The sequence below is a fragment of the Syngnathus typhle genome, linkage group LG3 (genome assembly GCF_033458585.1).
Source record: "Syngnathus typhle isolate RoL2023-S1 ecotype Sweden linkage group LG3, RoL_Styp_1.0, whole genome shotgun sequence".
Classification (NCBI taxonomy): Eukaryota; Metazoa; Chordata; class Actinopteri; order Syngnathiformes; family Syngnathidae; genus Syngnathus; species Syngnathus typhle.
Genome location: NC_083740.1, coordinates 7,715,752 through 7,736,228, shown reverse-complemented (window position 1 = coordinate 7,736,228; position 20,477 = coordinate 7,715,752). Strand labels below are relative to the sequence as shown.

General features: G+C 41.5%; 2 protein-coding genes across 8 annotated transcripts; one reads left to right on the top strand and one right to left on the bottom strand.

Annotated features, from left to right (window-relative positions):
- The first annotated feature begins 107 nt into the window (after positions 1 to 107).
- On the top strand, positions 108 to 18,965 carry LOC133151470 (inactive rhomboid protein 2-like). Of its 7 annotated transcripts, none has more exons than XR_009713913.1 (21): positions 108 to 268; positions 5,459 to 5,602; positions 6,953 to 7,098; positions 7,218 to 7,401; positions 7,573 to 7,773; positions 8,242 to 8,370; positions 8,511 to 8,620; positions 8,741 to 8,959; positions 9,142 to 9,253; positions 9,440 to 9,514; positions 9,594 to 9,755; positions 9,999 to 10,084; positions 10,204 to 10,267; positions 10,379 to 10,473; positions 10,575 to 10,650; positions 10,729 to 10,829; positions 11,197 to 11,350; positions 15,708 to 15,818; positions 15,993 to 16,077; positions 16,621 to 16,750; positions 17,127 to 18,965. XR_009713913.1 is itself a non-coding variant. In XM_061274537.1 (21 exons), the coding sequence occupies exons 5-21, from the start codon at positions 5,471 to 5,473 to the stop codon at positions 13,884 to 13,886; spliced, it is 2,478 nt and encodes an 825-aa protein (XP_061130521.1). In that variant the 5' UTR covers positions 110 to 268; positions 1,568 to 1,640; positions 2,274 to 2,371; positions 5,244 to 5,344; positions 5,459 to 5,470; the 3' UTR covers positions 13,887 to 14,983. The 7 variants fall into 7 exon arrangements, 5 of the variants coding, with proteins under 5 accessions (XP_061130518.1, XP_061130521.1, XP_061130519.1 ...); XM_061274537.1 differs by lacking the exons at positions 15,708 to 15,818; positions 15,993 to 16,077; positions 16,621 to 16,750; positions 17,127 to 18,965 and adding exons at positions 1,568 to 1,640; positions 2,274 to 2,371; positions 5,244 to 5,344; positions 13,455 to 14,983 and having other exon boundaries at positions 110 to 268; XR_009713912.1 differs by having other exon boundaries at positions 16,621 to 18,965.
- aanat1 (arylalkylamine N-acetyltransferase 1) lies at positions 15,188 to 17,235 on the bottom strand. The gene is made up of 3 exons (XM_061274539.1): positions 17,088 to 17,235; positions 16,594 to 16,748; positions 15,188 to 16,060 (listed from the first exon to the last, which is right to left on the bottom strand). Exons 1-3 carry the CDS (start codon positions 17,233 to 17,235, stop codon positions 15,755 to 15,757), a joined length of 609 nt encoding a protein of 202 aa, XP_061130523.1. The 3' UTR covers positions 15,188 to 15,754.
- Positions 18,966 to 20,477: the final 1,512 nt, after the last annotated feature.

The window sequence follows — 20,477 nt, the reverse complement described above, 5'->3', positions numbered from 1 at the left end:
GTAGGAATATATCCGAGCAGTTGTACTTTCGGTTGGGGGCGGTGTTGACGGAGCTGGCGTCCGTCCAGCTCGCCTGGTCTCCGGATGAGGTCAGTTGAAACTCCGCCTCCCGCTCCTGTCTAGTGCGGCTGCAATTCAAGCCAAGGATGTTGGAAGACACAAAGAGGGAAGTGCCGACATACCGGCGGACGCCTTGCCGACCGCGACGTTTTTATCCCGATAAATACAACCTGCTCATGAAGAACAGGTTGGCCATTCATTATTGCCGGTGAGTCGAATATAGCTTTAGGCGTTGACGTTACGATAATTTTGTAACAGCTTGGAAAAAGTTAGCTTTTTTAGCCCACTTCGTGTCCTCAGCGGTGGCTCCTACTCGTGGTAATGGAAAAGTAGTCAGGGCTGGCATCACAAAATCGCCACCGTAAATTTTTCTCTGCCTAAATCCACATTTTGTTAGGAAATTAAAATTATTCAATCTAATTGATCTGGTAAAATAATTATTTTAGTTTCCGCTGTATGTCCAATCATAGTAATTGAGCAGAGCACTCCGCACAATTTAGTCTCGTGTTATTCTTTGTTGCGCTATTGCAGCTGCCGTGTGTTCGGACATGTCATTTATTTGTTATCCAAACTATGCGGGAGGAACCATTCAAACAGTCACGTGACGATGGAACGCGTGCACACTTTCGTGTCCATTTATGCTCATCTTGTTTGTGTAGCTTGGTGTTTTCCAACCTTTGAGCGTTTGAATTTGAAAATTCTCACGGCACACCACCTCGTTTCTTTTTGGACTGTGCTGTACAGCTCCTGGCGCCCACAGATCGCAGTTTTCCCTACATTGTTAGTACTGCAAGTTATCTGCGCAGGATGTTTTTTCTTTGTTTGTTTTTTTAACTCAGTTGAGAATGTTGTATCATAAATTCCTGTAAGTGTAATTTATCTAATATTTTTTACCTTACTTTGGTGAAATTGGGTTAGGCTCGCCACCTAGATCATAGATTGAACTGTATGACCTCTATCGCTATCTAGTTTGACACACTATTAGGCTCAGTGGGATGTAAATCACACCATCATTCTCAAATTAAAACAGGAAGTTATGTCGTGGGAACACAGCCATTCAATGGCTTTAGAAGCCATAAAATATGAACTCTGCAAGAGATCTGTTGCTCTACCGCTGTTAGTAGGGAAACGATTCCAGAGTTCAAAATCTCACCGCTAGCTTTTCTGTTGCAATGTTGACTGTCGAGCACAACAGTGCTCATTTCGCTCAAAGAAGTGATGTTTCCATAGTGAAACGCATGAATTCTTAAACAATAAAGCATAACGCAGAGTTTGTTTTCAAGTAGGCATCTTCAAGATGATGAGAAGCCAGGCTGCTGCTTAGCTGAACAAACTCCCTTGCCTGTGTGCAGGTTCGGGCATGCCAATTCTTGTGGGGATGGTGCAATGTTTTAGACAGCCTCTGGCGTGTTTAAATGGAATCCAGTCTTACCATTCTTTTGCAGTGAAAGGCAACCAGTGGCTTCTGTATTTTTCTAATTGTCGACATTATTGTGTGCTAATGCAGGCAAAGAACAAGACAAAGGTTTTGAGTCATTAAGCTCTGGAGATTTCTCAGTTTGGACGTGAAGAATGACTGGGTAGGTTTGACTGTTGACGTACTAAAGAAACTCACACACACCCACAGATTTTGATGCATTCTCATTATGCTCCTGCTGGCCTGAAAACTGCTTGTTCTGTCATGGTCGCATGATGCCGACTGACCAGCGCTGACATTTTAGCCACATTTTAAAAGACCGGCTGTTGTTTTCCTAACAAGTGACTGTCTTAAAAAAAGGTATTTTTCCATGCACAGTATTCCCTTTTTTGAGACACTCTGCCAGCTGGTCCCATACTGCAGTGTCCTCTCGCACAATATCATTTGGTAGGAAGTTTTCATGTCAGGATTGTAGTGACCAAAATGATCGCTATTGTACTCTGTACTATCACAATATTCTTCAGCATAGCAAAGCACAAAGGGGTCGTTTTCAGAAAACATACTCCAGACGTGTGACATGTGAGCCCAAAACTGAACATAACGAAACCTGCTTTATATCAAACCTATGAATCAAGATAGTAGTTGACACTCAGCCCTTTGTTTGCAGGAGATTGATGTGTTGTGGTCTACTGTGTTGGAACGGTTGTTACATGGACAGATTGAACACCAAGAACTGGCATGTCCAAAATTATTTTTGAATTCATTATTTTGAATGGGTTCACTCTTATCGTTGCAGGTACCTTGAGGGATCAAAATGAAACCACCGTAACAGAGTTGGCAGCTAGAATTCTCGGCTCAAAATATATTCCCGCAAAAACAACAGCTTAAATATCAGTAAGGTTGTTCATTTGATCTTTTCGTCATATAAGCAATATTGGAAACAATCCAGTCTAGAAATAAATTCTATAGGGACATTTAAAATATTGATGTATCTCAAACTGGATCATCATCCGCAGTTCGGAGTTGGACCTTTTATTTTAAGACTCTCCTTACTTGACAAGGTCTCTGAGGGAAGGTGATGACTATTAAGAAAAGAAGAAGTGATGAGGGTCATTTCCTCATTGAGCTGTCACAGGGCAAACTTTAACCTTTAAACATTAATGAGGATAAAATGAAAGACCTCAGATTCTATTGAAGAAACCGAGTTCATCAGAATATGAGACCGTCATTTCTGATTCATGTTTGTGATCACCATACAGAAGAGAGTCTGAATGATGCTGTGTAACAGGAGGAAGGATGTTCTATTTGCAATCTACTTGATTACCAAACAGTATACAGTACTTACATCAGAAGTGCTTGTTTGTAGCATAGAAAATGATGCTCAGCGTGATCGTCATAGTTGTTACAACGCACCGCGAAACCTCCGTCAGACACAAGTCTCCCAATATAGAACTAAATGCTATAAACATCAATCTAAAATACCCCCGAAATTAATTGATAAAATAATTGCTACAATAATTCATTGTAAAACAACTTGATTGTGAAACTTTTACATGTCACGCACATTGGACCGCTCTGATTTCAGTTCATTCCTGATTGTTACTGTACTGCTACAAATGGTATTGCATTTTGGCCGGCGTGCATCCTGGCAACTGTGGAAGTTGTACTGCTGTCAAACTCAGAAACTGGGCAGAAATGCACAAAGATGTGGAGGCGCCTTGTGTCACTTTGAGTCAGAGTGTGAAACATGCCAAAAATACACCATGGGTGAAAATTGTGTAAATCTACAAAGCAACCATGTGTGAAGCCTTCTATCTATCGCTTTGTTTTTCTTATCTATTTTGTAATGTAACTCCAAATATTCTTCCTATAAAGTTGCGTAAAATAACACCTATTGTGCCAGCCGGGTGTTTTCGGACACTGTTTTCCCACATGGAAAATCTTGTTAGTTATGAAATCATAAGAGCAAATTTTGCCTCCCAATTTTTAATATGCGCATTTGTTCGGCCTCGCCTGTGGTCAAATAGACACACCGTCTGGCTGGATGATGAAGTATGCCTTTGCAACAGCTGCCGATGAATAAGCGCAGCAAAGGCCGCATTGTGAAGCGGTTTGGGCAAACTATTTGGGCATTTGTTGGCTAGGCTACTTTCCAGGTCACGTGATTACAGTAGAAATTGATGACGCCAATGACATGTGACTCTTTGGAATCTATGATGTCGGTTAGTGGGTGGCTGACTTCTCTCCCACACTTGTAACAGGATCAAGCCCGCCATTGATGTTGTGCACCAAACACTGTATGTACCTAGTTTATAAGATCTACCTAAAAAAGATTTAGAGTAGAGTGCTTGTACCTGCATACGTGAGACCTAAGAAACGACATGTTGGTTCAACAATTAACATCGTCAAAAAACACACAAACCATTACAATTTTGTTTAGGAGTTAAAAGATTGAAATCAACTTCACTGAGTGCTGTAAAAAGCTTAACAGGTGTCATACACAGTTTTAAAAATGACCTGTCAAAATTCACCAAACAATTTATTGTCATTTTCGCCACGTTAGAAAAACATTTCAGAAAAAAACAAATTTTATTGTTATACTCCCTGTGCAAATCCACACTCCTCAAACACCACAGTCTGTACATTTTCTAATTCGTAAGAACAATATTTTTCTAAACTCTCCTCTTAATTGTCATAAGAACGTAGGCCTATCTTTAGAGAAGAGCGAGGATATGGACAGCGGTCTACATTAATACTCTCCACCACTTGAGTGCTCTGTCCATTAGAACAGCTCTTTCATCATCTAAGTGGTTGAGTGGACGTATAAATGCTCTACTCAAGGGAGCTGAATTAAGATTTGATATTCAAGCATAAAATGTTTATACACTTGAAGTGGATACAATTCAAACATAACCACCAATTGTCATTAAAAATGAAAATGGCCGGTGGATGTGCACAGTCAGCAAAATGTCTGTCTAGAAGAAGACTAGTCTATTGATTGAGCTGCTGTCAAGTTTCCCTGCTGCATTTGTGACACACACACACACACACATCCCGAGCCCCGCTTTGCTTTTATGGCCTTCGACTCGACAACAAAGCTGTCCCACCTATCATGACATTTATGGATGAGCTCGGACCACATCAGGGTGACTTCAATAGTTACTCCGATTACTGCGAAGTACTCAGTGGCTTGCTTTGTGATGTTTTGAACATACTCAATTACACTACCTGCTTGTTCCCGTCTTGGCTGTGACTTTGTCAATATAGATTGAGGCTCTATCATTGCATTTTCTGTTCTTTGGATACAAATGAATGATTTGTAATTACTGCTCGACTGAGCTAATGCTTATTTGTTCCACTGGTAAATTAGATCAATCATACACATGTGGAGTTATTTCCAGCCCCTGTTAAAAGTTAATTCGATAAGTCAGTGATGGATGGAGTGGAACACAGTTGGTGGCAGGCAGTAGGGTTAGGATATTGTGAAATGAAATATTTAATTGAATTTCATTCTTAAAATAGAAGTCAAGCATAAACACTGATACATCTGAGTAAATTGCAGTTTAGCCATGATAATGCTACTTTTCATATGCCTAGGATGTTATTATTCTCTTTGTGAAAACAAGTAGTTATTTTTATTTTTTTATGTATTTTTTACAAGTCCCTTTAGATGTCCACAAAAATAAATGAGGGTTGTTGAGGAATTTTTAGGCCTACAGTCAATTATAAGGGTGGTTTAGCACAGTGTTTGTCTCCTAATTTGCAGGTTGTGGGTTCAACCCTCATCCCTGGTGACCATGTCGAAGTGTCCTTGAGCAAGACACTGAACCCTGAATTGCTCCCAGTGGCACCAGCAGCCTCCCACTGGTAGAATATCTTAATTTTGTTGTAGAATGACAATAAAGTCATTCTGTCTATTTTGTACTCATTTATTTTACCAAGACTTGACCAAATGAATATCTTTATTTTTCTCTTCTACAGAACATCGTCAAGATGCAAGAGGGGGAAGAGCCACTTCCTTATGGCCAGCAGTCGGATAGCCGTCTAAAGAGCAAGAAACCACCCAGTCTTGTCATAGCAATACCCAACCCTGAAGAGATGATGCCTCATGACCCCGCTAAACAGGTACCTAGGTTTCTCATCAGTCACTATTTTCAGCACTCACCAAAATGTTTGAAGGGGTTCCATGATTTTCATATTTAATGTTATAGTCTAATTGTTGGTCTTGTGAAAGCAATTGAGGCTAAATGGAGTGCTCGGCTGGGCTTCGGCCAGCAGTGCTACAGTTGATTTATTTTCAATCTCAACCAGTAGTCTGATGAACAACTTGGCATCTGTTCGTTGCGTGACATCCATGATGCTTAGTACAGCACAAGTCCTTGGGCAGCATTATTCTGACCCAGATGACATTCACATGGAATCAGGAGTCTAGAACATTCAAGGAAATTGACCCAGTCTTGTTAATCCAACCAACCAGCCATCCATTCATTCGTCTGCTGCTTCTCCACTGAAATTGACAAAATAGCAATGTATCTATTTTCATTGCTCATTGATTTTGCTTGCAACGTGAAACATTTAAGTCTTACTGTTCATTCATGGACTGTTAAGAGTAATATTTAATTTTCTATTCATACTACACCTAAAATGAACAACAGGGGCATAGCAACTTAGATATTGATCATGCATTGGATCAATAATGTTTCCTATCGCCAGAACGCTGTACTTTACTATTTTCTCACTTGGTTTGTGTTGTAGCAGGCCTCTTAGGAATTCATTCTCTAGGAGTATGGCGATCAACAAGGCAAGCAGCCAAAAATAATCTTTCTCTGCCAATAGTGCAGGAGTGAGATCCAGGACGAAGAATCAGGACTGTAGTGTATTTATTTATTTATTTTAAAGTTGGAAGACATTCAAGTTCAACTATGTTAATCTCGTTGTTTGCCAGGGCAGAGTATCATGTTGGCCAGCTGTCCTTTGCATTTGTAGGCATGAAGCCAAACTTTCTCCCCTGCAGGCCCCTTGCTCAGAATGCAAACATGTCTTTTCAGTACCACTGAGTAGAAGACAAACTGTTTTATGGCACATGTTGCCCCCTTAAAGTGTTCGTGAAGATCAGTCACATGCATACATTTGTTATCAAGAGTCAAGCAACCGTGCACTCTCATTACCCCCCAAAAAAAAGAACAGTTGGAAATTTTATTTGGAAAGACTTGCTCCATGGTGTTCTTAAGGTCGTAAACTAGTTGACTAATATTTTTCCGGAATCTATTGTACTGTCCCCAATTTAAATACACTTTAATTAAAATGTTTTGCAGAGGATAATAAATGCACAGTTGAACTTCTCTGAAGATAGTATCGCTTTTTTTTAATCTACTTGCTTGTAATTCATCCCAAGCAACTTGAAACTTTCTTCTCCGGTCTGTTTTACTCCAACAAATGTATAAAATGTATTGCCTTTTTTTCTGGTTTGGTCAGCCCCTTCGGCCATCTTTGAAGAAAAACACCGGTGGCCAAGCAACCAGCTCTGTGTCCGAGAGTGTCGCCGAAGATGGAGGCCGGTCAGCCTCAGAAAGAAGGGAAAAGTTTGGAAGACAGACTTCGCTCTCACAAAGTATTCGCAAGTAAGATCATATTGTTTGTTCCTTCAGCACTGAGCAAAAAGCTATTGCAACCTGTGACCTTACTGATGGACTCTTATCAGACTAAAGCTCTGTCCGCCATCTTTTCTTTGTGCCCGCAGGAATACAGCCCAGTGGTTTGGGATAGGAGAAGACTGTGAAAGTAAGCAGCAGGTTTGGCAGAGGAAAAGTCTGCGCCACTGCAGCCAACGCTATGGCAAGCTGAAGCCACAATTCAGAGATCCCGACACAGCCACAAACATCGAACAGAGCCTGGAATCACCGGTCCCACCCAAGATGCCTAAGGTGCTCTGTTGACAATAAGACATGTAAATATACTTCATACTGATCAAGGCTAGAACTCACTCTTCAACCAGACTCAATATGCTCATATTATTTTGACTTCTGTTCATCCTCCCCCTTGAGCTCACCACTAATAGCAACATCTATCTCTCATCTCCTCCTCCTCTTTGCTAGATTGTGGACCCCCTGGCGCGGGGACGAGCGTTCCGTTACCCAGAAGACATAGACACTCGCTCCCCCAAGGCTCCCATCACCCCTGGGGTCACCTCACTCAGCTCCTTTACTAGCCAGCGCTCCGGGTACAGTCGCTTGCCCAAACGTAAGAGGGAGTCTGTTGCCCGCATGAGCATCCGTGCAGCAAATAACCTGCTCAGGGTGGGTCCGACTCCGCAAATTCTGCATGTCTGTGTGTGTGTCCGTGCATATGTTACAGCTGTATTAGTAGTCACAGAGTTGACTGCCGTGCATTAGAAGCCCACCGTTCACAAAAATCAACATCACTTAGTCTACATCCTGCTTTCAGGCAAGGAAAAACTCAGAGGCAGCCAAATGTGTGGGGAAAAAAAGAAATTAATTCAAATGAAACACTTTAGTCAAATCAGTTAGACTGGTGTAAAATGAGGCAGCCATTAGAATAATATAATGTGATGTAATATGATCACAATATACCGGGTTGCCTTATGGAATTTCTTAATTCGATGGTTGACATCCACTTTGTCATTAAATTTTAGAAAACGAAAGGTTTCTGATAGAAAATAGTGTCTTGATCATGATGACATTGATGAGTAAATTTATGACAAATTATGTGTGTCTCCTTCTTCCCACCCCCTCCACTACCACCAGGGCCGTAGCGGCTTAGCGGGGTCCCTTACCGGCCGCAACTTTCCCAGGAGGAGCTTTGTCAGGCCCAGCTGGCTGGACGATGACACTGTGGACTCAGCAGACATGTCTGGGTCACTCTTTTTTAGCAAGGTCAGACAGATCGCAGAGTAAATGCTCTGTCATTACAACCATTTCTTTCTTTGATGCACCATACTTATCTTTCCTCCTCACTGAACAAAAGAAAATCTCCAGGATTTTGTTAGCTATAGCCATTACCAACTTTTTTGCAGGTCGATGTCCACGATGAGTTGTACTCTATGGCTGATGATGTATTTGAGTCACCACCAATGTCCGCTGCTTTTGCTCCCAGTGAGCAACCAGACCAGAAATTCTCAAGCCTGTGAGTAAAACAACAACAACAACCATAACATTAGAACAATTACAGGCATGTTATATCCATGGACTAGTATATGCGTCAAAGGAATGTCTTGAAATCCTATTTGGTCTTCCCTCTCCCCAGTAAGGATGTATCTCGAACACCTCGCACACCAACAGCGGCCCAGGAGAAAAGCCATTCGCGACGTGGCCGTCGCATCGCTTCCCAAGTGAAGCACTTTGCTTTTGACACCAAAAAGCGTCACTATGGAATGGGCGTCGTGGGCAAGTGGCTGAACCGGCACTACCGACGCAGCCTCAGCAGTACCGTCCAGAAGCAGTTGGATGACTTCCACAGCCATAGGTTAGGGATGGAGGCTTACTATGTCTAAAATAATAATAGTTGACTTGCAGAACCACCACCTGCAAAAACATGACAGTTGAACAAGGTCAATGTAGGGTTGGGTGGGGCAATGTGTTTAAACTACACACTGAGAGTAAGTGAAGATGTTTTTTGTGCTTTTAAGTCATCATTTGTATTTTCAGGCCTTACTTTACCTACTGGATCACCTTTGTCCATATTGTAATCACGTTGCTGTCCTGCTGTACTTATGGTTTTGCCCCTGTGGGGTTTGCACAACATTCTAAAACAGACCTAGTAAGTGAATATTGACTTCCCCCCCCCCCCTATACCTGACAGAATCATGTTATTTCTACTTTGTATTTTTTTGTTGTTGTTGCACAATAGGTGACATTTTTATGATCCCGTTTACTCGTGTACAGTCAAGTCTCTGTTGTCATCATGTCTGCTGTAATTCATTCAGCCCTGTGTCGCCCTCTGTAGGTGCTGAAGAACAAAGGCATCTATGAGAGTGTCAAATACATCCAACAACAGAACTTTTGGATCGGCCCGAGATCTGTAAGTGTGACTTCATGTGCAGGATTTTACTGATACAGACCCATTCGAAAACAAGAATATTATTTCCTCTCCTCCTCAGGATGACCTAATTCATTTGGGGGCCAAGTTTTCTCCATGTATCCGTCAGGACAGACAAATAGTCCATCTGATCCAGAAGGCCAAAGATCTGGAGAAAGAGTCTGGGTGTTGTGTTCAGAATGACAACTCTGGATGTGTGCAGACTCTCAGCTCCGACTGCTCTGTATGTTGCTCGGCACATGCACGCATCTTTGTAACACAACTTGGTAGCATGCGCTGAACTCATTCCGGCACGTGCACATTTAATCTTTGACAATGTAATCCCTTTATAATACTAATTATTAACAGGATTTATTCAAAAGTATGCAGCAGTATTGTTTTGTTTCTTTTTTTTTTTTTTTACTGTCCTCTACATGGGAATTATCTTGTGATAAATATTGGATCCTTAAACAAAATGTCCACGCAGGAGACACTGGCCACTTTCATCAAATGGGACAATGAACTTGTGGATATCAGCCGGTCCTCTGGGTCTGTATGTCACCAGGATCCCAGGTGAGCACATGCCCATATTGCATGAGTAGAAGCTATTCTAATTGAATAACTGGGCTTGGAAGTTTGGACTGCATCTTTACAAATCTCCTCTCTGCCTCACTATGTGGCGTGCTGTGAAGAGTATGTGAAGAGCCTGCTTCTGCAGAGCCTCACACGTGGCCAGATGACATCACCCTGTGGCCGGTGAGGAAATTCTAATATTGTGGAGAATTAATTTTTTGTCAGTTCAAAAGCATGCACACTCTTTGTCTGTTTTGCGGTCATGCATAGATATGTGTGCGTGTGTGTGTCCAGGTGTGTACATATCCACAAAAATGGAACCATACCGGCTACAGACACATGGATTGTAACATCAAGGGTCGACCTTGCTGTATAGGCACTAAGGGCAGGTGAGATGTTGTTTATCTCTACCTTTTGACGGACCTCAGTGGCTCATTAAGATATGTTCAGTATGATCGTGTCAAAGTGCCATTATTTACCCTTCCCGTAGGTGTGAGATTACAACCAGGGAGTATTGCTCTTTCATGCACGGCTACTTCCATGAGGATGCCACACTATGCTCACAGGTAGTGTGAGTGTGCAAAATTGACTTTTATGTGTCTCAAAGTATATATTTTTTTTATTCACATGCCAACTTTTTACAGGTCCATTGTCTGTATGACGTGTGTGGCCTGCTTCCCTTCCTAAACCCTGATGTACCTGATCAGTTCTACCGTTTCTGGTTGTCCCTTTTCCTCCACGCTGGGTATGCACGTCCTCATGCAAAATATTTAGTCTTGAACTTATTTGATTTTTTTTTTTTTTTGGGAGAGTCTGCTAAACATAAATTTAAGTGATCTACATGTTGCTACCAAATCCGATACTCCACATAAAACGTTTTACAACTTGTTTAAATACCATTAACTTGCAATATTTGTAAATCCCCCACATTGCTTTAAAATGTTCACTCGTGTGATTCTAAAATACTCTTTGTTCCTAGTATGTGAAGAACCCTTGAATTTTTCTTTAAAGAAGAGTCATAGAGCTTAATTCAAAATGGATTGCCGGCTGTGTAGCGCCCAAATTATTTAATCAAGCTTCAGAAATTCATGTGTATGTTTGTTTGTGTTTAGGTTACTACACTGCGTGGTATCAGTAGTGTTTCAGATGACCATATTGAGAGACCTGGAGAAGCTGGCTGGGTGGGTGCGCATTTCCATCATTTACGTCTTCAGTGGTATAACTGGAAACCTTGCATCTTCCCTTTTCCTGCCCTACAGAGCTGAGGTGGGTTTCTCTCTCCCATTATATTTGTCATACATTAGCGACCTCCACATACGTCATACATCGTGCAGGGGCTGCAAATAGGGCAATGGAGGAGCCATAACTGTCATCCACTGGAGACCCGAGCCCGGGTTTTTACTTGACTACTACTTTGTTGAAGTTTTAGAATCGTTTTAAGCAGCAAAACTGCCAAAACATTAACCGGTGCTGCCGTGTTTAATGATGCAATCCAACACTGTGGCGCAAGTCAATGACAAACACACACACCCTGTGTCAATTTTGCAGTCTTTGCACACTTGTAATCTCAAACACTTTCTGCTCTTCTACTTCATTGAAGACCGTAAGGTCTAGTGCGAGTATTTGGACAGTAGAAACAAAATCTCATGAGACAGATATGTGTTCTGTGCCTCCTTCAAAATCAAAAATAGAAATTTGTTACCAAATAAGACAAACTGTGTTTACCTGTTGATAACAGTCAACATCACTGGATGTTCTGGCGCTGCCTCATATCCACTGCTGTTGTCTTGTGTTTTTCCTAGTGTTCCCACTCACTGGTTTAATGCGGCTTAGTTCACTTACGGGAGAAGGTTTCCCCAGTCTGGGGATTATCAAAGCAGATTTAACCTTCTATTTACTCAAATGACTTCGAGAGAGACATACTGGTAAATACCCAGGTGCCTTCGGCCTCCAATAATAATTCACACGATAAGATCCCAATATGTATCCAACCTGGCGCATGAACAGCACACCTTTCAAATTATAATGAAAACGTAATAAATACATTGAATTCATTTATTGAATGCGTGTGTCTATCATGTACCCAGCATTGCGAAATAATAAATAACAGTTCTGATAACTGTTGCAACGTGTTTATCTGAAAACTAAGTGTGGGGAAAAAACATGTTCAAGATGACCTACTTTTTACTGGCAAGACTTTTGCACGTGTGTGTGTGTGAGGGGGGGGCGTCTGCAAATGCCGACTTTCTTCCTTTTTGGGATTAGTCTAATACCATTGTGTGGCCAAACAAAGGTTGTTACCAACTGGGATTATTCACTGTTCTACACCGAGACGGTTCTGGAACTTGTTCTTATCCTCACACCTTCTTGCGCGTTCAAAATTCATTCTGGAATACAGAAACAGCTCCGGAATTTGGGAAATGTCCCACTTTGTAAACGTTCCATGGGAATGAATTAGAACCAGGCAAAGGTTTTTTTTGTTTTCTCGCCACCTTATTGCGAAGTGAAGTGGTTTGGATTGTGACGCGCCTTGACCTGTGACTCAGAAATCCCACTGTTCAACTCGCCTACAAACTTACCAGCTCACAGGTCTTCACACACCAGGAATACCTACAGGAAGCGTCGCACAGGACAGTAAAGCCACTTAAGAAGGTGGTGTAAGTGGATTACCCTTTAAGTGTGGGGTTAAGAAGATTTAGTGAAATTACTTGAATAACTCGTGTTTGATGCCAATATCTACACGTTGCAGATTTTTGGAAAGATTGCGCAGACCTCAGGTTGCGAAAGTAGGAGTGTGAGGCCATGCTTATCCCAACGGGTGATTCTTGGGCAGTTCTAGGAAAAAAAGAACATTACTGCCTCGTGATAGCGTCTCCGATAAAGGCTTGATCTCAGCCAATGACAAGCGACCATGTTGTGCGTTTGAAACTTGTCAGCCTTGCCGTCTGGGCCGTGTGGGTAGACGCGCTGTGAATCGTTCTTCTGTCTGTTTGTGGAATTTGGTTGTCTTCACAGATTAGCCATCTGCCATTTTACAACCAGGCAAGACTCCAAAATCAGACCTGACGTCATTTACGCCAATCCTCTCGCCTTTCCGACAATAGACTGGCTAAACATACCTCCCTTGACCCTGACTTTTCTGTGCTAATTGCTCTTGCTCTAGTCAACTATATTTTCAAGTATTCCTTTTTAAGTCTTGCAATGAGGAAGTTCCAACTATAATGTAAAGAAAAATAGAAAACAAACAAGTGTGGGGAAGAACATGCAAAGTACACGCAGAAAGGTCAGAACGAGATCCATAATTGAGTGTTCCGGATGTTGTTTTCTTGTGACGTGAATGACTTCACGTTATGTCTTTCTATCCCTCCAGGTGGGTCCGGCAGGTTCTCAGTTCGGCCTCCTAGCGTGCCTATTTGTTGAGCTCTTTCAAGGTTGGCAGATGTTGGAGAAACCATGGAAAGCTTTTTTAAAACTCTTGGGAATTGTTTTTTTCCTCTTCTTGTGCGGCCTTCTACCCTGGATCGACAACATCGCCCACATTTTTGGCTTCCTCAGCGGCATGCTGCTCTCGTTTGCCTTTTTGCCCTACGTTACATTTGGAACTTTTGACAAGTACCGTAAACGCATCCTCATTGGCGTTTCGCTCCTGGCCTACATTGGCCTGTTCTCATCGCTCATTGTTTGGTTTTATATATACCCCATTAACTGGCACTGGCTGGAGCATCTGACATGCCTGCCCTTCACGAACAAGTTCTGCGAGAAGTACGATATTGATCACGACATTAACCATGTGGTGCACTAGTCATTACCTCTGTGACCAAGATAACCAGAGATAATCCAGGTTTTCTAAGTGCTCTTTAAATCTTTGGCAATTGTGACTTCTGTTATTGTTGTTTTATCAAAGGTAAAGGTTGTTTTATCAGCAGAGTCTGATTATTAACACACTTCCATAAAGGTCGGACTCTGCCAGTATTTACCTGCTGCTCGGCCAATGCATCTTTAGACCCTGCGGATGGGAAAATTACTCAGGACCTCAAATGCAAAAAGCAGGATGAAACCAAAGAAGCATCACTGGTTTTGTTCAGCATTTTTAAAAGCATACAGGCGAAGGCTGATCCAACGGAAATAGATACCACCATTGTCAACTTGGGTGAACCGGATGCCCCACATAAATAACATTGGGGTCAAACACTGGACAAATCTGTTGTTTTAATGAATTTCTGTGTTTTGAAGAGATCCTCTTGTCTTGGCAGGCCAGTAGTTTTTGAAAAGTGTACATTGTTTAGGTCAACAGAAGTGGTGGGCAGAGGTGAGATTAGAGTTGCTGCCATTCTACCCACCTTCAGTTTGTTACTAACCACAGCCATTCAGGAAGCGGCTGTGAGTGATCAATGCTGAGGGAATAAGAAATGAAGGGAGCCATGAGATTTATCTGTTGGCTTGCAGGTCATTTGACATTATGTAAAACATGAGATGTAATAATTTATTGTTCATCTCTTTTTTTTTTTTTTTTTCCTTTGAACAAATGTTAGCCTGTAACGATTCAACTTCCCTTTTGAACACATTTTAGCCTGTAACGATTTCAAATTCCTTCTCTTTTAAGCACCAAGATTGCCCTTTGTTTCTCTTTGGACTGCCTGTTTAAAGGAACCCTCTGCACTGTGCCTTTTTTTCTTTTTTTTTTAACTTGAATGCATGTGAGTGTTTCAATTGAACCCCCCAAAATAATCATGATTTCACAGCACCTATTAGCACTCGGACCAAATGACTTTTTTAGAAAAAGGGCAAAAGGGCAACATGAACATTAATTTTTGACATCAAAGGTCTACTTTAAGCTAATTTGAAAATCAATGTAATGTTAAAGCAATCATGTAAAAAAATAAATGACACTTTATTAATGATGTGTGTCTTGAAATGTACCTCAACCTATTTTGTTATTTGATGTTGTATTTTTGTAATTAGAATTGGGTAATACTTTGTGATATTGTTAATGCTATGATGAACTGATGCATTTCCAGAAGAACTGTTAAATACTGTTAATTGTATTTTTAACAATATATAGATAGCCGACCGAGGCAGTTTTTAAGGACACAAACACTGACAAACTCGAAAATATATTCTTTATTATCTTCAGAACAAAACATTACAAAACTATTTCAACCACATTTGTCTTGATTCAAGACTTCAGCAGGCACAGAGGCTGAGTATCTTTACAAACAGAGAAGGCAAGAAGCTTGAATGGCTTATCAGGATAAGCGACATTAAGAAATCATCGACTATTGTGCTCTTTTGTATGTTCTTTAAATGGTAGTGTTTAATAGATCTGAATTATTCCAGCCTCTTTATAGACTTGTGGCTGCATGGCTTGGATAAACTATATGGACAGAAGTATTGGGGCATATGTCCACTGTACTGTACATAGAAAACTGATAGTAAATGTCCAGCATTTATCAAATGCAATATAAAGATATAAAAAAAAAAAGAAAATATAAAACCTAATATTTTTCCTAATGGATGCATTCTTTTAGACCTTTCTCTAAAGCAATGTTTTTTAAAAATGTCTATGTTTTAAAGAGATGATCACTGAGCCTAATGTCTCTTAAACTGTTCCTTTTCCAACCAGGGGCCTGCCACTGGTATCCATCCTGAGAAAAAAAAAAGTCCCAAGTCTCAATATCCACTGTTGCGACGCATGAAGGCATGGCCCCTGACCGGGTAGAGCATTTCAGTGAAGGTGAGTGGCCCGACTGTGATCTCACTGGGGCCCTGCACCTTGAAACCGGACTTCTGGTAGAAGGGAACCAGGAAGTCCTCGCACATGAGCACAGCTCGCCGAACGTATGGCAAGCAGCGGAGGTACTGCAGGTAGCGCCACATCAGGATTGAACCTTTGCCCTGTTGGCGGAAGGTGCGGTGGACAGCCAGGACGTGGATGTGGACCGTCATGCCGTGAGGCTTGTGGAGGGTCAGGGCATCCTGAAAGACAACTACAGGTCAGTCTGAATCTGCATTAAGAGGTTTGGTATCCGTCTGAAGGTGTGGGTGTGCAGATGCACAACCTGCCATTGCAACTTTGAGCTAGTATCAAAATACATTCACTGACTATGTTGTTTTTCAGGAAACATTTTTGGACTATTTGAGAATAGCTCAAAACTGATTTTTTTTCCCAGTTGTTCACAAAGTGAAGCCCATTCATTACTAGATTCACTGTGCACAGAGTGAAATATGTCATGGTTTTATTTTATTTTGCTTGCTGCAAAAAGAAAATTAACAATCTGAAGAAATTAGAATACTACTCAAGAAATATATATATTTTTTTAAATACTGAAATTAACCTTCTGAAAAGTGTTTTCAGTTGATAGTGTATAATAAATCCCTTGATCTGTTTTCACTTTTTGAAATGAATCACTGGAATTAATTAACTTTTCTAAGATATCTTAATTTATTGAGATGCCCGTGCACCACATGACGAGTAAACAGAAGTTACTTGGATATGTGTTGACTCTTACCATGTTAAGTCTCTCTCGGTCCCACAGTGAGCCGATAATGAAAGCCACCAGACGTCCTTCCTCGAACCAGCCCAGTGACAGCTCGGGACACAGCGTCAGGAAATGACGTACCTCATCCAGCAGGAGAGGGCACTCACCAGACACTGAGATGAATGCTGTAAGTGGATATGCGGACAAATGAATTTTCACTAATAGTTGATGTCGATCAGGGATGTCCAATCTTTTACAACTCAGGGTCATGTACAGAAAGATTGAAGTGAAATGCCCCACATTTAAACATGTTTAAAAAAAAATCACATTTTAAATGTGTCATCTAATAACAGTCATCTTATGTTACAGGTTTATTTTGAATTCCACTAACTAATTGTCAAGCTTTCAATATCTCAAGGTTTTCTCGTTACCGGGCCAATTAGAATATGCATCAGGCCACAAGTCGCCCACAAGCTGCGCTTTGGACACCACTGTTCAACCCAAGATAGACATTGCTCGGTTACCTTCTCTCTCGATCTCAAATACGCTGATGGCGTCTTCAGGGCTGAGGGAGCGGAACTCGCTGGCCGGCAGCGTGTGTCGACGTCCCTGCGAGACTGGAGAGCGCATGTGGAGCGGCTTCGGGAACGTCATGGAGCTCACCACTGACATGCTTTCAAAACTACTTTCAGAAGTGTAAAGTAAAGAAACCTACGTGGGAACGGCAAATTAGTTAACTGCCTGATTGTTTTTTCCCCTTCTTTTTCTCCCGTTTCCTTCTGCTCTGTCGATCCTGCCGGTATCGTGCGTAAAGAAGACTGAGCTCCAGCCTTGCGCACCAGGACCTTTTATAGCCTTCACACAGCGCACCTTAGACCGCGTGGTAATCCTTAAGTTCCCAGCTGGATAAGCAAACCTTTTCAACACGTGAGTGAGCTGAAGCTGAACAATAATCATATTGAGAGGGGGTAAGGAGGGGTTTTTTGTTTTTGCGTGTTGTGACTTATCCTGGATCACTTGGTGGTATGACGAGGATATAAGTTCTCTTCGTCATACCACCAACCCGCGCGCCACATGTCAACAACAACGTGAAAGGATTTGGATCGAAAGCCCTTTGAGCATTTTGTGTATCCTTTTAGTGCAGCTTTATGGTGGCTGTACTGGTATACCCTTTGATTTCCAGTGAGACAGTTCAGCGTACGAGAAAAGATTTGTTTTGGTCTATATGTACCCTGCGAATGAAAATGAATGGATGCATACAGATTCAGCACCATGCATGTATAAAGTCGCTCCGGAGTACAAGTCGTATCAGCCATAAAATGCACAATAGTGAAAAAAACAACATATATAAGTCGCACCGGAGTATAGGTCGCCTTTTGGGGTAAATTTACTTGACAAAGTCCAACACCAAAAACAGACATGAACCAGCTACAACAAGCTAATGATACGGTATGCTAAGCCAATGGCCCAAAATAGTTGTGGTATACAAATTTTAATGCAGTCAGTTTCTTTCCCCCGAAGTTTATATTGGCTCTTCCCTAGATTAATTTGAAAACATTATTTTGTGTACAGTAGTCAGACACCTTTAAGACAAATTATAGCGCAGAATGAAAGTATCCAGACCCATGTTAGTTGTTGTCTTGCTTTATTTTAACCCTTTTATACTGTAGCTCACTTACACTTTTTGTTGATGCTTTCATACAACAATCTCTCTCTCTCTCACTAGTGTTGGCTCGTGAGAGAACGATTCGTTCAAAAGAACGGATTTCTTTCAGTGAACGAGAGTGAACGAATCTTCCTTAAGTGATTCGTTCTTTGTTCAGTTTATATGACTTCAACCAGTAGGTGTCAGTAATACCCATTGAAGCTGGTGCCACCTCGCCGTAAAACTAAACGAAGAAGAAAATGACGTAACTTCCTGTTTACAAACGAGTCGTGAATTGCATTTCCCGTTCACCAACGAACGAATCAGTGACTTTCCCGTTCGCGAAAGAGCCAATGGGTCAACTGCCTTCGTTCCTGTGCATCAACGGATCAGTCAGTGAACGTGTTGCGTCTCCCTCCTGGCGTGAACTATGTAAGACAGAATGTAGATTTGCGATTTGTCAAGGAAAGAAAGAACCACTCAATGAAACACCACTTCTTTTATGCGCGTTTTCTCCAAGCTAACGGCTAATTTTATTGCATGAAGGGATGGGCCGTTATGCAACAACGGGGAGATTATGCTTCTCTTTGGGTAATCTCGATTTTATAACACTAATAGTTTTTAAATAACGTGTATGCATATATACGCCTAAATATTGTCATCCAATATAACCACTGCTATTTCACATTGGATTGATGGTTTGAAATTTACTTTTAATATTATTATTACTTTTAATAAACATTTATGTTAAAACTTGTCTGGTGTTTTATTCCTTGTTTTCAATATTCGCCAATTAAAACAAAAATCAAACATTTGGTTAACTGCTCTATATGACAATTTGTGTAGGTACACCTCATGGACACTTCAATAGGTACACTACGCGAGGTAAAAAAGAATAAAGGGTTAATTGCACAATATTGTTTATTCTCAGACCTGGGATCGAACCAAGTCCCTACCGAGCAAGAGTCTGTGTCACTAACCCAGTGCTTCTCAATTGTTTTCTGTTACGCCCCCCCCTAGCAAGAAGAAAACTATTCGCGCCCCCCCTCCCCACCGTGACTATCCTAACTTGTCTTGTAAATCGTAAAATGTTGCACTGTCGCAAACGTGACAGAAGTATTTGAGAAGCACTGGCCTAGGTGACTGATTCACAATTTGGTTTTGTCTGATATCAGAGATTAAATAAAGAAAACCAACTGGCTGATTGATTTGTTTTAAGAGATTAAATAAAGAAAACCAACTGGCTGATTGATTTGTTTTAATTGAGAGGGAAAAAAAACAGCAAAAGCATTTCACTAGCTGACCAGGAGATGGCGACAGCGTGGCATCTGAAGACCATGGATTGTTTGTTCTGCTATAGCCTAGGTGACTGATTCACAATTTGGTTTTGTCTGATAATAGATATTAAATAAAGAAAACCAACTGGCTAATTGATTTGTTTTAATTGAGAGAAAAAAAAACATCAGCAAAAGCATTTCACTAACTGACCAGGAGATGGCGACAGCGCGGCATCTGAAGACCATGGATCGTTCTGCTATGCCGGTTTAAAAAAAAAAAAAAAACGTAATTAGCTAGGGTTCAAAGGTCAAAGTTTACGGTTCAAAGTTCACCCAGGGGTCAAAGGTCGGTTCAAAGTTCACCCAGGGGTCAAAGGTCGGTTCAAAGTTCACGGGGTCATGTGCACATTTTCAATTTTTAACTAGAGTTGAAAGTTCAGGGTTCAAAGGTCACCCAGGGGTCACCACGGGGTCACCGCGGGGTCACCGCAGGGTCACCGCGGGTTCAAAGTTCAGGGTTCACTTTTTTTTTTTTTTTTTTTTTTAGGTTAACCTTTATTTAACCCAGTGCTTCTCAATTATTTTCTGTTACGCCCCCCTCCCCTAGCAAGAAGAAAACTATTCGCGCCCCCCCTCCCCACCGTGACTATCCTAACTTGTCTTGTAAGTCGTAAAATGTTGCACTGTCGCAAACGTGACAGAAGTAACAATGAGAGCGCCACTGCCCCCTGCTGTAGTAAACGCGCAATTGGGGGCGCGGTGCTATTCCTGGGGGGGCGCGTGTGACCCTGGGGAACAGGCTTTTTTTTTGGCAGTACTAGAATAAAGTGTAATTGCGTGTAATTGCTGAAAATAGCAGTGTACCTAATAGAGTGTCCAAGTGACAGATCAAACAGCCAATCAGTTAGCTTCCATGCGCATTACCGACACCTACTGGTTGAAGTCATCATAGGCTCATGATTTCATTTCTTGCTTGTTCAGGGCGATTTAGT

Bases quoted from the DNA above. Each gene is read 5' to 3' on its own strand.
- aanat1 (XM_061274539.1), bottom strand. From the start codon at position 17,235: ATGTCAGTGGTGAGCTCCATGACGTTCCCGAAGCCGCTCCACATGCGC. The intron at 16,749-17,087 runs GTAACCGAGCAA...ATCCACTTACAG, and splicing joins ATTTGAGATCGAGAGAGAAG to CATTCATCTCAGTGTCTGGT. The intron at 16,061-16,593 runs GTAAGAGTCAAC...GTTGTCTTTCAG, and splicing joins ACCGAGAGAGACTTAACATG to GATGCCCTGACCCTCCACAA.
- LOC133151470 (XM_061274534.1), top strand. From the start codon at position 5,471: ATGCAAGAGGGGGAAGAGCCACTTCCTTATGGCCAGCAGTCGGATAGC. The intron at 8,960-9,141 runs GTTAGGGATGGA...TTGTATTTTCAG, and splicing joins GATGACTTCCACAGCCATAG to GCCTTACTTTACCTACTGGA. The intron at 10,474-10,574 runs GTGAGATGTTGT...CCCTTCCCGTAG, and splicing joins TGTATAGGCACTAAGGGCAG to GTGTGAGATTACAACCAGGG.